Source organism: Vombatus ursinus, unplaced genomic scaffold, assembly GCF_900497805.2.
Source record: "Vombatus ursinus unplaced genomic scaffold, bare-nosed wombat genome assembly UNPS02014785.1, whole genome shotgun sequence".
NCBI lineage: Eukaryota > Metazoa > Chordata > Mammalia > Diprotodontia > Vombatidae > Vombatus > Vombatus ursinus.
In genome coordinates, this window is record NW_020954563.1 from 9,883,283 (window position 1) to 9,901,100 (window position 17,818).

Here is a 17,818-nt window from a genome sequence, read left to right on the forward strand (position 1 = left end):
GATTTGATTCTTGGCTTAGCAAAGTTAAGGGAGTTTCTTTATCTTTCAGCGTCTCAATTTTCCTATCCACAAAATGAAGAGGTTGGACTAGTTAATCCTTAAATTCCTTCCCAGCCCTATCATTCTATCACTACTTGCCACACTGGGCTATACTGAGGAAAACACTTTGTAATTCTTCAAGTACTATATAATTTTGAGTTAGTTATTGTTATCATTATTAGCCTGGGGAGATTACCCCCACTCTCCTACTAATCTTCAATCTCTCCTTATCTACCTTTGCTTCCTTGCTGCCTACAGACACTCCCATGTTTCCCTCATCCTCCAAAAATTCTCACCTGATCTGTTGTCCATCCCTACTAGCTATTCTCTCATATCTCTTTTCTTAGTCACAATCAGTTATCTATTTCCTTTTTTCTCACTCTCTTCTACAGTCTGGTTTCTGACCTCATCATTCAACTGAAACTGCTCTTTCCAAAGTTACCAGTGATCTCTTAATTGCCAAATCTCATGGCCTTTTACAATCCTCATCTTCTTGACCTCTCTGCTGCCTTTAACACTGTCAATCACCCTCTTTTTTCTTTAGGTTTTCATGACACTGCTCACATGTCTGGTTCTCCACCTACCCTTCTAAATACTCCTCACTTTCCTTTGCTGGATCTTGGTCTAGATTGTACCCACTAACTGTGGAGCCCCCAAAGCTCTGTTCTGGGCCTTCTACTCCTTCTATACTGTTTCATTTGGTAATCTCATTAGCTCCCCTGGATTCCCAAGTCTATTTATTCAGCCCAAACCTCTCTCCTGACCTCTAATCTTGCATCTCTGATTAGCTATGAGAAATCTCCAACCAGATGTGCCACAAATATCTTAAACTCAATTTGTCCAAAATTGAATTAATTTTCTTTCACCTCAAACCTTCTCCTATTCCTAACTTCCCTATTTGTGAACACCACCATTCCCCTGTTCACCTAGGCTTGAAATCTAGGGGTCATCCTCAGTTCCTCACTCACCACCCCCACCCCCATTCAAGCTATTGCCAGGTGTGTCCATTCTACCTTCTCAAAATTTCTTGTATATGCCTCATTCTCCACTCTGACACTGCCACCACCCTGATACAAGCCCTCATCACCTCATGCCTAGATTATTGCATTACCCTTCAGGGTGATCTTCCTGCCTCAATGCTCTCCCTACTCCAGTCCATTCTTCACTCAGCTAACAAAGTGATCTTTTTCTTTCTTTTTTTTTTTTTTTGAGGCAGTTGGGGTTAAGTGACTTGCCCAGAGTTACACAGCTAGGAAGTTAGAAAGTATTATGTGTCTGAGGCCACATTTGAGCTCAGGGCCTCTTGACTCCAGGGCTGGTGCTCTATCCACTGCGCCACTTATCTGCCCCAACAAAGTGATCTTGGTAAAGCACAGTACTGAACATGGTGCTGGGCCTTCTCCAGTCATCCTGATCGATATCTGGCCACTGGACCCAGATGACTCTGGAGTAGAAAGTGAGGCTGGTGACTTTGCACAGCCCTCCCTCACTCACATCAAAGTCAATTGCAAGTCATGCCATCATCTCTCAGATGTCGTGGTCCTCTTTGAGAATGAAGGACAAACCACAGCCACAACTGAAAATGTCATTCCCGCTACTGAATAAATTCTAGTGGCTCCCTGTTGTCTCCAAGATCAAATGTAAAATCCTGTTTGGCTTTTAAAGCCTTTTATAACCTGGTCCCTTCCTGTGTTTCCAGTCTTGTTGCACGTTATTCTGTGTACTCTGATCCATTGACTCTGACTTTCTTGTTGCTCCTTGGACAAAACACTCTAACTCTGGACTCAAGGGATTTCACTGGCTGTTCCACATGCCTGGAACTCGTTCCCTCCTCATCTCTGCCTCCTGTCTTCCTTCAAGTCTCAGTAAAATTCCCACATTACGCAAAGAAGCCTTTCCTGGTCCCCATTACTGCTGGTGCCATCACTCAATGATTATCTCCAGTTTATCTTATATACATGTTGTTTGTACAGTTGTTTGCTTGTCTTCCCCACTAGTTTTCGAGCACTTTGAGGGCAGGGGACTGTTTTTGCTTTTCTTTGTATCTCCAGCTTTTGACACAGTGCCTGGCAAATATTTGTTGACGTGATTTGATCTGGGCTGGATGAGGATTCATGGATGAAGTGATAATTGAATTGTACTTTAGAAAAGGGGTAGAAATTTTATCAGTCAGAGAAGGGCATCATAGGTATGGGAAACTGGATGAACAAAGGTTTGAAGTCTTCATTGTTGCAGGTTCAAGTGTTTGTGAGTAGTTTGACTGGAGAGAAGACTGTTGGCGGAGAAGTAGTGTGAGTGAAGGGTACCTTGGTGCCAGATTGTGGAGGGCTTTGAATGTAAGGCTATGGAGTTTGGACCTTGTCCAAAAGCAGTAGGGACACATTGAAGGGTTTTGAACAGAGAAGTGATCTGCCTCAGTTTATGCATGGATGTGCACAGTGTTTTGGCCATGGGATTGCTTCTTGTCATTTTCTGTTTACGTTTGGTCGTTCTCCCAATTCATTGTACCTTTGCTTCTCCACCTGACCCCTTTCTAAATTTTACAATTGATTCACTTCAGCAGGTAATTATTGTACTCTCATATCTGTTGTTTTTTGTGTACTCAAAACAGTTGTTTTGGTTCAGGGTGGAATCACTTCTCACGTGGATTATTAAATACTCTCCTGATTGGTCTCTCTGCCTCCATCCTCTAACTTCTCTAACCATTTGCTACAGAGCTGCCAAATGAATTCCCTAAAGCATAGATCTGACAGTGTCGCTCTTCTGCTCAAAAAGCTTTAGTAGTGTCTTAATGCCTAGAGGTTAAAGCACAAACTGATCTTTGACGTTAAGCCTATCATAGTCTAGCTTCAACTTATCTTTTTAGGCTGATGTCACATTGTTCCCCTTTACACGCTCTTGTGTTCCAGCCAAACTGACCTATATGCTGCTTATAATGTTACGCTGAAGCATTCCATTTCCCACCTCCATGCTTTTGCAGAAGCTGACCCTGATACCTGGAAAGTTCTCCATTTTCAACTCTACTTTGTGGAATCCTTAAGGTCATTTCAAAATTCACTTCAAAAACGATCTCTTCCTGCATGACGCTTTTTTTTAATCCTTCCCCAAAAAGAGTTCGCTTCCCCCTCCCAAAATTGTATTTTTTTTTTAATTTTCTTATCTATATATATGTTGTTTCCCCCCCAGTAGAACATAAGCTTCTCGAGGGCAGAAATTGTTTTAACTTTGTATCCTCAGCACCTTGCCTAGTGACTAGTATATGTTAGGCCCTTAATGAATGCTTGTTGTATTGTAGTATGTGCTGAGCATTCTGTTAGGTGTTGAAGGTGGTACAGAAGTCACAGTGTCACAGTGAAAAGAGCACCGGACTGGAAATCAGAAGACCTGGATCTTAGTTTGAGTTCTGCCACTGTCTTGTAGTATGACCTTAGGTAAATCACTAAGCTTCTTTGTGCCTCAGTTTCCTTATCTGTAAAATGGGCAGGTTTGATTGGTTAGTTTGTTGAAACCCCTCAGCTACTATGAGAAGTTTGTATAAGAGAAATTCTCAGCCCTCCAAGAACTTACAGTCTTATTGAGGATAGGAGATTAACATACACAGAACAGTTGGATAATAATACATTTTGTATTTGATTAAGTGCCAAAATGAACATAGACAGAAAGTGCTGTAAGAGTTGAGAGAAGAAAGAAAAAGACTAAATCGGTCAGAGAAAGCTTCATAGAAGAAGTGGGCCTCATACAGGCCTTGAAGGATGAGTGGAATTTCCTTTGAATGGTGGGGATAGAGGAGGGCATTCCAGGCACTGGGGAAAGCATATACAGAGGGCTAGATAGATAGGATGGGTCCAGATTATAGACATCCTTAGATATCAAGTAGAGGAATTTGAACTTTATCTTGTAGGGAATCAATGAAAAAAAAATTTTTTTTTTATGGTGAGGCAGTTGGGGTTAAGTGACTTGCCCAGAGTCACACAGCTAGTGAGTGTTATGTGCCTGAGGCCGGATTTGAACTCAGGCCCTCCTGACTCGAGGGTGGGTGCTCTATCCACTGCTCCACCAAGCTGCCCCATCAATGAAAATTTTTGAGTAGTCAGAGACATGATAAATCTGTTTATTAGGAGGATAACCAGTGTTTTGTGAAGGATAGATTTGAAGGGAAGAGATTGAAGGCAGGCAGGCCAGTTATGAGACTATTAAAATAATTCCCTTATGAAATAAGGGCCTGAGCTAGTGTGTTGATTATAAGGAGGGACCATAAGAGAAGCTTAGACTCAGAAGAAGAAGAAAAGAAGAATGTGTAGGATTTTGTGACCAGTTAGATATTCTGATGAAAGGAAGACCAATCAAAGCTCCGAGGTTTTGGAACTGGATGACGGGGAGAATTATGATGATGTTGTCAGAAATAGAGAAGTCAGGAGGTAAACCAGTTGGGGGGGCGGGGAACAGGGACAGAGTTTAGTTTTAGACACTATTGGCTCTAGTTAAGTATTTCCTGTTAGATTTTTAAGTTTAGAATTCTAGGTTAGATGGCAAAAGAGAAAATCTTTCATTTGGTTTTCACATTTTTCATAGTAAAAAGAGATTACATTTGGGAGAAAGTATCTGAAACCCCCACAAGTCATTGGCTTATTAAGGAAGCTAGTCTCAACTAGCTTGCTTAAAGTTCTATCCACTTTTATAAATAGATAGAATAGTGGTTCCTATCTCTGTGAATTGGCGTTAAGTACTACCTGGGTAAGCAGCATTGTACTTTTCAGTTTGAATTTGGTTTGTGAGTCCCTGGGGTCCTCCCTGAAGGATTCTTTTTTTTCCATGACTGCTACTCTAGGTACCTTTATTACCTGATGCCTAGCCTGCTGTGATAGCCTTCAAGCCAGTCTTCTGTAACTTCTACTGTTTTCCCTTTTCTCTGTAGGGTAAAATCAAACTCTTTTGCAGTCAAGGCCCTCCATTATGTTGCTTCTGCTCTACCTGTCCAAGGATTATCTCTCATTTCCCCAGTATGCCCTCTACACTCTAGCTAGACTTATCTTCTCACTATCTTTCACCATACTATGCTTAATCTTAGGTCAAATTCAGTTCTACAAATATTTAGTAAAGAATACAAGACTAGGAGTCAAGTTAGCTGAGTTTGAGTCCTATCTCTGTTGTATGTTGGTACTAGCTACTTATTTTTTTTCTAAACCCTCAGTTTCTTTATCTTTTAAATGGGGACAGTATTTGTACTAACTTACCTTATGGGGCTAATGTGAGGATACAGTGGGATAAAGTTTTTTAAAATGTTTTGTAAACTAAATCGATATATAAATGTAAAATAGTCTTATATTATCTTATCATTTATCCCTCAAGGCCCAGCTCAAGTATTACTTTCTCCAAGAGGCATTCCTAATTCTCTTCAGTCTCCATTGCTCTGTCTTCTTTGCATACCTATAGGCCTTATTGTTTGTGTCATTCATTTTGGCACTTAGTCATATATTGCCTTATATTATTATTTAATTAGTTCATATGTTAATGTCTGATGTCTTAGAGACAGCTGGTGGCACAGTGGATAGTGCTGGGTTTCAAATCAGGAAGACTTGAATTCAAATTGGGCCTCAAACACTTATTAGCTGTGTAATCTTGGGCAAGTCACTTAATTAACCTTTGCCTCAGTTTCCTTAACTATAAAACCAGGATAATAATAGCACCTACTTTGAAGGGTCGTTGTGAAGATCAAATGAGATAATATTTGTTTAAAAAAAAAAAGGTATTCAGCAAAGTACCTGGCACATAGTAGACTATTTTAAATGCTTATTTCCTTTCCCTTCCCTTCCCCCTTTCCTTATTTCTCCAACTAGATTATAAACTACTTAAGAACAGGAACTATGGGGGCAGCTAGGTGGTGCAGTGGATACAGCTCTGGCCCTGGAGTCAAGAGGACCTGAGTTCAAATTTGGCCTCAGACACTTGACACTTACTAGCTGTGTGACACTAGGCGAGTCACTTAACCCCATTGCCTCACCAAAAAGCAAAAAAAAAAAAAAAGAATATGGTAAAAATGAAAACTGTTAGCTATTTAGGGGCAGCTAGGTGGTGAAGTGGATAGAGCACGGCCCTTGAGTCAGGAGGACCTGAGTTGCAATGTGACCTGAGACACATAACACTCACTAGCTGTGTGACTCTGGGCACGTCACTTAACCCCAATTGTCTCACCAAAAACAAAACAAAACAAAAAACAACAAAAACAAAAAGAAAAAAACAGGAACTCTGTCTTCTTTATCATGTATTGAGCATGTAGCACAGTGCTTCCTAGTAAGCACCAAATGAATTAATGAAATAAAGAGTCAATTTAGGACTGGAGGCTCAGAATTGGCTCAGGAGTTCCAGAACAAGGTCCCAGGACTTCTCTTTAGGAGCAGGCCAGAGTCCCAGATGCCAAAAAGCAAGCCTCAGTTGAGATATGTCTGCTTCTAGATTATAAATACTTTGAAACAGGGAGAGAATCTGTCCCCTTTTTCATCTTTTTATCCTCAATACTGTTTACACAGTAAGCACTTAACTGGTTTGTTGAATTGAATTATAATCTCACCTCTCCCACCCACTTTCACTTTTCATTACCATTAGTTTATCCCTGTTGGTGCTCCCAGTATGTTTCTGGTATATTTGCAACTGTCTTTACCTGTTTCCTCCCCAAAGCATTAAGATCACAAATCCAATCCTTGATTCATTCCAGTATGTCAACTAGTATTCCGTCTGAATAAAGGATCATAGAATATTCGAGTTAGAAGGTACTCTTAGAAGTCATCTGATCTACTCTTGTCCTATTCCTGGTTGGTTTGTGTGAAAGCATAGTGTTGGTGGCTTCAACCTTAGCATAAGGGTTGTAACCAAATACCATAAACATTTCTGTATAACCTTTTATGAGTAAATGACATTATCTACATTTTTCTTGAACTTATGTTCAATAGGATAATGAATTCCATATGTTATCATTGTGTAAAATAGAATGATTTTTATGTATGCTAGAACTATCCCTTTAGGTTTCAAAGAGGGCTTCTTATTCTGGCAAGTAGATCTGTATTCACTCTATACATACTTTTAATAATTTTATTAATTTTAGTCATATTTCCTTCTAGCCTTTATCTCTCTTGGTTGAAGTTGTTTAATTTTCTTAGTCTATTCTCATGTGGAAATTCCTCCATCTTTTTTTTTTTTTTTTTTTTTAGTCAATTGGGGTTAAGTGACTTGCCCAAGGTCACACAGCTAGTAAGTGTCAAGTGTTTGGTCTGAGGCCACATTTGAATTCAGGTCCTCCTGACTTCAGGGCCAGCGTTCCATCCACTGCGCCACCTAGCTGCCCCGCCTCCATCTTCTTGATAATTTCATTTGACCCTCTTGGGGAGGGCATATACATAATTTTGTCCAGAGAGAAACCCTTAGCAAATGTTTTCTGTTAATGCTTTTAAGTAATTCTATTTCTTTTACTCCAGGGATTTTTACAGTTAAGGTATTATAATTCTTCTGTGAACCTCTTCATTCTCCATTAGTTGCCAGAGATTTATGCCATCTATGGATTCTGTTGTGTGGGGCTGTGCTACGAAGTGGTCCCAAGGATTTCCAATAGCTCCCTTGACTGCCATGGTCCAAGATGGAGTTTATTAATGTATTCAGACACTGTCTTTCGTATTTATTTGGCCTTGTGCTTAGCAGTGTGGGGAATACAGAGGTGTATGTGATCTAGTCCTGGTGCTGGAGGAGCTTGCAGATTAGGTGGAAAGGTAAGGTGTGCGCAGCAGATAACCATAAAGCAAGGCAATAAGTGGTACAAAATGGCATAGGAATTCAGAGAAGGAACCAATTACTTGTGGCTGTGGGACCATGGACTAGTTCATGGAGGTTGCATTTGAGCCGGAAATTGGAAAAGGGGTGGAATTTTGATAGGTGAAGCTGGGGGCGGATGAAAAGTATTCCAGTCGGAAAGGAATGTCACGAGTAAGGGTACAAAGCACATCCAGAAAATTAGTCTAAGTTAGTTGTAGTAGATGGGCATAGTGTAGAAACAGAGGTGGAGCCAAGGACCTAGGGGATTAATTACAGGATTAGAATGGGAAAGGCAGAAACTTTAGTGATAATCTAACTCACATTTTAAAGATAATGGAATCCAGACTTAGAGGAGCTAAGAGCTGGGATTCAAAACCAGGTCCTTTTCCTCCAAATTCAGTGCTTATATCTTACTGATCTTCCTATTTGGTAAATGTGCCATAACATGCATAAAAATAACATTATAGATAAAATATGCAAAATAAGCCCCTTGGGGAATTCCTTTGCTTGTACTTTTTTTTTTAATTAATTTTTTTTTTGGTTGTACCTTTTTGTCTTTTTAGTGCTTAGCTCAGTTGCTTGCATATGGTAGGCATTCAGTAAATGTTAATTAATTAACCTACTTATATTTCCATTGTAGATGAATTCTTTTAAATAAGATATTATGCCTTGATTTAAACTGACAGTATCTTTTAATAAATCAAAATGTATTTGGATTTCCACAAGCGTGCTTGACTTTAACAAGTCTTGAATTTCCCACTAGGTACCTAGGTTTAGACAGGAATTTCATGTATTAATCTGGAATGAATAAGGTGATCTAAGTTTTAATCTCTGTCACCTAATTACCATGTGACCTTGAACAAGTTAGTTCCTTTATTCGGGGCTTGTGTTTCCTCTTTAGTAAAATGAGGGTGTGGACTAGAAGATATTTAAGGTAACTTGTAGTCTTGAAATTCTGTTCTGCCTTAGTAATAAAATTGGCAAAGAGCATTTGGAGTATAAATAGGGGCAGAACCAGAATTCATTAATTTACCTTGTTTTGTACTGATATTTGCCTAGTTGAAGCCATCTCATTCTCTTTACCATAACTCGGTGGCACAGTGGATAGAGTGCTAGACCTAGAGTCAGGAAGACCTGAGTTCAAACCCAGCCTCAAATACTTACTAGCTGTGTGACCCTGGGTGAGTCACTTAACCTCTGTTTGTTTCATCTGTTAAATGGGAATAATAATAGCGTCTATTTCTAGGATTGTTGTAAAGATCAAATGAGATAATATTTGTAGGGCACTTAACACAGTGCCTGGCACATAGTAGGTACTATATAAGGGCTAGCTGTTATTATTATGTGTTTACTGAAATTGTTAAAAAAATTATTCTTTGAACTGTGTGTCTTATCCCAGGTCTGTCTGAGTAAGAGGTGCCCCTCTGCCATCTTTGCCAGGGGCATCTGTCCAGAGAGTGGACATTCATGTTGTTGTTTCAATTGCAGATCACAGAGGCTTTTCTGAAAGAAAGAGACAAACAAGCCAAATGGAATGGGATCCCTCTGTTACTTCAAAAACTATACGTGAACAGCCAACCCAACAGCGATTTTTCTAAGTGCCAAAGCATCCTCAAGGTAATGTCAGCAGTCTCTTGGAAAAGGTTTCATTTTGAATACATGATTTTAATCCTATTTTATACTTGTATTATTTGTTAACAGTTGCTGTGTTTGAGGAGTATATGATTGTTCTTAATACTCTAAAATCTTGTGCCAGATCTGGGATTTTTAATTCAGTATACCCATTCCAAAGAGCAGCTAGGTGGCACAGTAGATAAGAGTGTGGAGGGCCTGAAGTCAGGAAGACCTGAGTTCAGATTTGGCCTCAGATACTAGCTATGTGATCCTGGGCAAGTCACTTAACCCTGTTTGCCTCAGCTCCTCGTCTGTCAGATGAGCTGGAGAAGGAAATGACAAACCACTCCAGTGTCTTTGCCAAGAAAACCCCAAATGGGGTCATGAAGAGTTGGATAAGACTGAAATGACTGAACAGCAAAATTCCAGCTGAAGATGAACATTATCCTTATAATTTTGTCTTAGTGTCCAAACTAAATTTAATATCCAAATTAAAATTTTATCTTAATATCCAAACTTATATTGAGGTTAAACTTTGATATTGCATCATATAACATTTATGTCTATCAGAATATGTTTGATACTAGATAATCATCATCATTATCTGCAAGAGGGATAAGAATAAAGATTTCTGATACCATATGTTAGAAATGTTATATGAGAAATTTTTGAACCAAGGAGCAAGATGGACAAGTTCCTTTCTTTACTGAGATTCTGTGGTCCCCAACCTACCAAAGCATACAAAAGACTAAATATTCAATTACAGAGTGTTCCTTAGAGAAATAACAAACAACTTAAAGAGCTGGTGGAATATTCAGTGCTCATGGCTGGGCTATGCCAACAGAATAAAAATGACAGTACTACCAAATTTAATTTAAACTTTTAATGCTATACCAACCGAGTTACCAAGGGTAAGGGTAAATTCTTTACAGAATTTGATAAAATAATAACAAAATTTACTTGGAAAAACAAAAGATCTAGAATACCAAGGGAAAGATGAAAAGAAATAGGTATGAAGGGGTAATTACATTTCTATACCTCGAACTAGTAGGGTAGCAGTCATCAAAGCCATCTGGTATTGGATTAAAAAAGAGCAGTAAGGGGCAGCTAGGTGGCACAGTGGATAGAGCACCAGCCCTGAAGTCAGGAGGACCTGAGTTCAAATCTGGCCTCAGACCAAACACTTGACATGTAGTAGCAATGTGACCTTGGGCAAGTCACTTAACCCCGATTGCCTCACTAAAAAAAAAAGAGCGGTAGATCAGTGGAATAGGCTAGACAAAGGAGAATCAGAAACAATGGAATTCAGTAACCTGGTGTGTGATAAAGTGGAAAACATAAATTACTTAGGAAAAAACTCCATATTTGATAAAAACTTCTGGGAAAACTGGAAAGCAGTCTGGCAGAAATTAAACTTAGACTAACACCTTACATAATTTTTGTAATACCTTTTAACTGGGTATACAGTTAATATGAAAGATCATACTATAGAAAAATTAGAAGAGAATCAGATGGTATACCTCTCACATCAATGGATAGGAAAGGTATTCTTAAACAAATAAAAGATAGAAGCAATTACTAAAGATAGAATGGAAAACTTTGATTACATGAAACAGTTTCTGAATAGACAAAATTAATGCTCCCATCATAAAAGATGTAGTCAGATGGGAAGAAAAACCTTTGTATCAGATTTCTCTGATAAGGGTTTAGTATTCAAGACATATAGACATTTAATAAATATATACATAGTACTAATTGCCATTTCCCGGTAGATAAGTGATCAAAGGATATGAACAGACAGTTCTCAAAAGAACTACATGAACTAAAGAATGAATGCTCCAAATCACTAATAACAAGAGAAATGCAAATCCAAACACCCCTGAGATTTCACCTCATACCTTACAAATTGGCAAAGGTAACAAAAAATGGCAATAGTCAGTTTTGGAGGGGTTGTGGAATGAAAGGTACGTTAATACATTGGTAAGAGCTCTGAAATAGTATAGCCCAAGGCTGGGAAACCTGCAGCCTCAAGGCCACATGTGATCCTTTACGTCCTCAGGTTTAGCCCTTTGACTGAATCTAAACTTCACAGAACAAATCCCCTTAATAAAAAGATTTTTTCTGTAAAACTTGGACTCACTCAAAAGCCTGCACCCAAGGACCTAGAAGGCCACAGGTTCCCTACTTCTGGTATAGCCCTTTTGGAAATAAGTTTGGAATTATGCACATAAAATGACTAAAATGTCTAGAACCTTTGAACCAGAGATCCCATTATTGGGCTTATACCCAGAAGAAGCCATTAATAGGAAGCAAGTCCTCAGATATGCCAAAATATTTATAGCAGCACTTTTTATGATAGCAAAGAATTGGAAACAAAGTAGATGTCCATCAGTTGGGAAACAGCTAAATAAACTGTGGGGTACATGAATATAATGGAATATTACTATGCTATAATAAATGATATGTGTAATGAATATAGAAAAGCATGAAAAGATTTACATGGACTGATGTAGAGTGAAATAAGCAGAGCCAAGAAAACAACACATACTGTAACTATAATAGTGTAAATAGAAAGAGTAACATACCAAAAAATCAAAAGTAAATGCAACAAAATTATGAAGATCAGGCAGTACTCAAATGAAGAGATATGAGAGGACATCTGTCCACAGATGTTATAGATGATGTGTTTTTGGACTTAACCAGTGTGTCAGTCAGTTGTGCTGGGATTTTTTCCTCTTTAAGAAAAATACTATTTGTTATATGGAATGACTGGAAGGAGGAGGAGGGAGAAAGATTCTGGGGATAAGTATGATGATATAAAAGATGGAAGATATCAACAAAACATTTCTTAAAAAAAGGAACTTTTTTTAAGGCAAGGATTATTTTACTTTTGTCTTTGTGTTCCAACTGCCAAGCACAATGCCTGGCATAGTAGTTCTTTAATAAAAATGTTTTTCTGTTTAAAAAAAAAAAGATTCTGTGATCCCTTCTAAAACTATACACAGCTGATCTTTAGTAGAGAGTTCAGTTTTAGAGGGAAGAGAAGGTTAAAATAGGCTGTTATTACTTGTAGCTGGTGGCTGATGGCTTTGCCTGAATTCACTGCTAAGAATAATTCCTCCAACAGGCATGTTCTGTGTAATGTTCCTTTTACCATCATCATTTCTGGCAATGTGTATAATACTTGTTAACCTAACCCCATTGTCACATTACAAAACCCTACTATAGTGTCATATGGTCTTTCACCTGAGATGCAAGTGGGGTAGTCAACAACCACTCAAGTGCACTTGAACCCTGTAGGTGTCAGTCTGCTTACTGCTTACAAAAGTGGTCCTGTGGAACTAAACGCCTCTCGTGACATTGTTGTATGTGCCTGGTGTGTTCAAGAAGCAAGTTCACATTGCGTGAGGCATGCCTGTATTTATAATTCCTACCATAGAATGAATGGAAACCTGATTGAAGTAGAAAGTGCGTTGGACGTGGAGTCAGAGAATGTGGATTTTGTTAATTAGCTATGGGCAAATCATCTTTTCTTTAAAGTGAGAAAGTGACCTCTGTGGTTCCTTCCAGCTCTAAATCACAGGATCATATAATCCTATGAACTCATAGTGCTGGTGATTTATTATAATACCTTATCTTGTCAGTGGCTTCTAGATCCTTACATCAGCTCTTTGAAGCAAAAGTAGATCATGCGATGAATGAAGAAATAGATCCAGCAAGACTCAGTGACCTGCTCATATTTATCCATCTAAATAGTGACAGAGTCAGGACTAAAATCCAGATCTTCTGACAACTGGGTCTCCTCTCCTTGAAAGGAACAATAATGCAGCTATCTGAGTATGGCATTCACAGAGTATTCATATTGGAACCAAAATGACCATTAAGAAGACAATGCAATAGAAAGAATTCTAGGAGTCAGGAGAATTGGTTTTGGGTCCTGGCTCTACCATTAAGCTTTGTCACCTTGGGCAATTTATTTCACCTCTGAGCTCAGTTTTTTCATCTGTAAAGTGGAGATAATACTTTTACTCCTCAAAGGATTAGTTAGTTAGGATCAAATGAGATTGTGTATGTAGAGCACTATCTAAATGTAAGCTGCTATTAGATACAGGATTTGCTTTATAAATAATGGTCATTCAGAATCAAAAGTCTTTCTTTACCTTTCTATTTCTCAAACAGGAAATCTCTCCACTTCTCTCTATGGAAGCTATGGTGTTTGTTACAGAAGATAGAAAATTTTCCCAGGAATCCACCTTCCCCAACACATACACTTTTGATTTGTTTGGAGGTGTAGACGTAAGTTTGTTTTGGTTTTCTTGGTATTGGATCTATGTAACTGTTGGACATGAAGATATTTTAGAATTTCATTTGAGAGAAACCATTTTGAGCTCATCTTTTTTAAATATGAATAGCTTCAGCTGCAGGCTTTTGGACAGCACAAATACGTAACATTATAGAAATGATCTTGCTCACTATTTAAAGTAGTTAAAAATCTCTGTTCCCATCTCTGCGTATTGAAATCCTTCCCTTTTTTCAGGGCCCTACTCAAGATACCACCTGCTTGGAAACCTTCCCTGGTCCTTCTGCTAGAAGTAATCTCTCTCTCTCTCTCACTCTCTCCAGTTTCTCATAGCACTTTGGATTTCTTTTTTGTATTTAACATATTTTGTCTCTTAATTTTTGTATGTTTTTTCACTCCTTTATTAGATTGTAGTCTTCCTTTTGTATCTCATCATAACATGGGAGTCACTGTACCAGCAGAACATTTGCTCTGGAAGGTCCTATAAAGCCAAAGAGACTTTTGAGGGAGTCAGTTATGTGATGGACTATGTATGTCTATTGTCCTGGTACCAGTTCTCTACTGTGTCATGCTGCTTTAAAAAAAAAATTCAGATTTTAGAGAATACTTTACAAAAATGGATAGAAAGCAACATAATGATTTCTGAGTACATTTTCAGTAGCTTAAGTGGTGTATACAGCAGAAGTTTAATTCGAATCATAGACTCTGTGGGCTGGAAGAGACCTCTAAAAATTATCCAGTGAAGGTAGCATCCCCTGTCTCAGATCTGGCAGATTTGTTTTAGCCAGGAGACTTGAAGTCATTTGGAGGTATTACGTGCTCTCCTCCCATGTTCTTCTCGCTTGTTGAGCTTAATTTTCCTCTTAATAAAGTTTATTCTCTTCTTTCCAATTTGAGTGTCTTTCTCCTGGGATGGAAAAGACAAAATAGGAGTTAAATAGGAGTTAAGCAGTTTTATCATTCAACTTAATAAACATGTATTAAGTGCCTGTTATGTGCAAAGGCCTTCTGATGGGAACTGGGGAGACAAAGACAGATAAAACACAGATCCTACTTTTAATGAGCTTATACTTTAATGTAGGGAGGGATGGAGGGGATGGACATGTACACAAATAACCATGATAAAAGGAAAGTAGCATGGTACCGTGGATAGAGCACTGAACTTGGAGTTAGGAAAACCTGGCTTCAGATTCTACCTCTTGGGCAAGTTACTTAACCCCCTTGGGCCTCAGTTTCCTCATCTGTAAAATGAGAGAATGGGAAGGGGGATGATGAAAGGAGAATGTGAAAAGTGTAAAGGAGGGATCCAAGCAAAATGCTGTGAGAAATTTGAGGAGGAAAAGTTCGCTTTCAGCAGGGGTCCTATATCTTCTTCTTATGCATGTTGTGAATAGAGATTATAAAACCCTAGTCAAGGAAAAGTCTCTGAATATTTTGAAGTCTACTTTCCTTAAATCCAGGGTATATATCTAAATGTACCTAGAATTTTTTCCTTCCCAATTATCAGTTCCAAGATTACATTGTCATTGTCACTTTCTCATTTGCTCAGCAAACATAAATAAATACAAAGCAATTTTTAGGAGGATGGCACTAACATCTGTGAAGATTGGGACAGTTCTCATGAAAGAAGTAACATTTAAGCTAAGTCTTAAAGGGTCCCAGGGATTGCAAAAAGCTGAAGTTACAAGGGTATTCCAGGCATGGGAGATAGCCTGTGCAAAGGCATGGAGGTGGGAGATTGAATGTTATGTATGAGGAGCAGCAAAGTCTCCAAAGATTCTGATCACTTGAGTATCACAGTTAATTTTTCCTCATTGGTAAGATAGTCTGGTGTTTTTAGAAAGCTTATCCCTTCCATCCCACCTCCCACTCCAGTTCCTCTCTTTACTTTTCAAGAGATAAAAATGTTGATTAGGGAAGCCAAGAATTTATCAGATTCTCTACTTTTAGCTGAATTAGACTTCTGGCTGATATCCAGAGAGTTGAAGTCTTTCATTTGCTATTGCTAACATGGTTATTCTTTTAAATCTCTTCAATTTATCATATATAGTTTAGAGGTCAGGTTTTTACTAATTCTTAGAGGGAAGGTGTCCAAGGGTTTATGCTGAAGGAAGTGATTTTTTTTTTCCTGGAGAAAGGAATTTGTGTTCATGTTGTCATTTAATTATTGGATCTTTTGGAAGATTTGTAATGGGTATGGGACTATTAACTTCATTTTCTTATTTTAGTTTTCTGTCCTAGAAGTCTTTATAATGGGATCAGAAAGAGGGAAATGACCAGAACACCTTTGAAAATCAGTAATTCTTACAACTTCTCAGCCAAGTGGGGGTTGCTCTGTTGCTCCAACTAGGATTTAGTAGTGACAAGGGCTTGCTTAGGAAATAACAACCTGGACGAGGATAGTAGGTTGGCTGCTAGTGTTCTCTCCTGTTTTTGTTGTTTAGTCATTTCAGTTGTGCCTGACTTTTCGCAACCTCATTTGGGATTTTCTTGGCAAAGATACTGGAGTGGTTTCCCATTTCCTTCTCCAGCTCATTTTACAGGTGAGGAAACTGAGGCCAGTGGGATTAAGCGACTTGCCGAGAGTCATATAGTTAGTAAGTATCTGAGGCTGGATTTGAGCTTGGGTCTTCCTGATTCCAGGCCTGACACTCTATCTGCTGTGCCACCTAGCTGCCCCATTCTCTTCTAGAGTTGTGCTATTTTAAGATCGTAGAATAGCTGCAAGGTGCTGGTGGGATTTCTATTCCAACCCCTAGGCTTCTGGACCATTGTTCTTTCTCAGTGTCACCTTAATAAAGGTGGGATGATGTAGTGAAAAAAGCCCTAGTCTTACAATCAGGAGATCTGGATTCTAGTTCTAGCTCTTTCACTAACTAGTTGTGTGGCTTTAGACAATTTATTTTCCTTCTGGGATTTAGGCTCCCCACCTCCAACACAAAAGGGTTAGACTAGGTGACCTGAGGTCTCTTCCAGCTCTTTATATGTTGTGATTTGTAAAACGTTATGCCCCAGTTATATATAAAACAATCACTCTGAATTACATCAAGGGCAGAAAAACCATTGAAATTTTAAGTAGTAAAGGTCACATCAATAAACTCTCCTCCCTTAGGCAGTTGCTTATGTAGCAATTGCTTTGAAATATGAGGCACTTAAAATATCACAAAGTATTAGTTTCATTTTTGTATGCTGTCAGAGTGTGCCTGTGTCTTGGGAGCCAGCAGGGCATGTGAAGATTACTTAAGTCCTCTGGTGATCTTGGTGCCATGTAGAGCCTATAATTGGTGGGCTGTTCCCATGGTACTGATGGGAACTTTCTTTTATTTCTTTTGGGTTTTCTTTTCCATATATTATATGCTTTCCTCCTGGGTATTCATTAATTCCAAACTTCTGAATTGTGTATCTTCTCCTCCCTAGCCCCATGGCAGTTAGAACTGAATACGGGTAGAGGGAAATGGGGAGAGAGAAAGGGGAAAGGGGAAGAAGGGAGGGAAACATTAACACCAATTCATACAATATAGTACCTTGGAGCTATAAGGGATTTTAAACATCATACAACTTCCTCATATGACGTTTGAGACTTGCCTTAGATCATGTGGTAGCCCACTCTCAGAGCTGGGTTTGGAATACTGAGTTCAGTGCTCTTCTCAGTACAGTGAAAATGTGTCATTATGTAGAAAGTACCTTGCCCCTACCACAGGGCCGTAGCAACATTTCAAGCTAGCTGTCCTGGGTTTATTCTTTGCCTTAGCCCCTTAATACTATATTGGTCTCACCAGAATTTCCCACATCAGCTCTGGAATTTGGGCCTTTCCCCAGGTCAGTATGTACTTCTTTGACCTTCTTTCAGTAGGCTCTTTCCTACTGAGCCTGCTTGCTGAATCAGCTGCCTGCTTTTGAATATGTTCTCTAATGTTAGTCTGCAGCTAATTGCCACAGCTCTCTCTCATCTCAGGGTATTGGAGCTGCTTTGCTCAATCCATCTTTGGAGCAATCTCAGAAATGTTGATTTGTCTTCTAGAGTGGAAGTTAAAATTCTGAACCCAGGGAATTTGTCTGAGTTAA

General features: G+C 38.8%; 1 protein-coding gene across 2 annotated transcripts in view; it reads left to right on the top strand.

Annotated features, from left to right (window-relative positions):
* Positions 1–17,818, top strand: part of TRPC4AP (transient receptor potential cation channel subfamily C member 4 associated protein) — a 71,051-nt gene that overhangs the window by 1,888 nt on the left and 51,345 nt on the right. For both annotated transcript variants that reach the window (XM_027867142.1, XM_027867143.1), the window contains exons 2-3: positions 9,328–9,456; positions 13,633–13,749. In XM_027867142.1, coding sequence (XP_027722943.1) covers positions 9,328–9,456; positions 13,633–13,749 — 246 coding nt within the window. The remainder of the gene's footprint in view (positions 1–9,327; positions 9,457–13,632; positions 13,750–17,818) is intronic.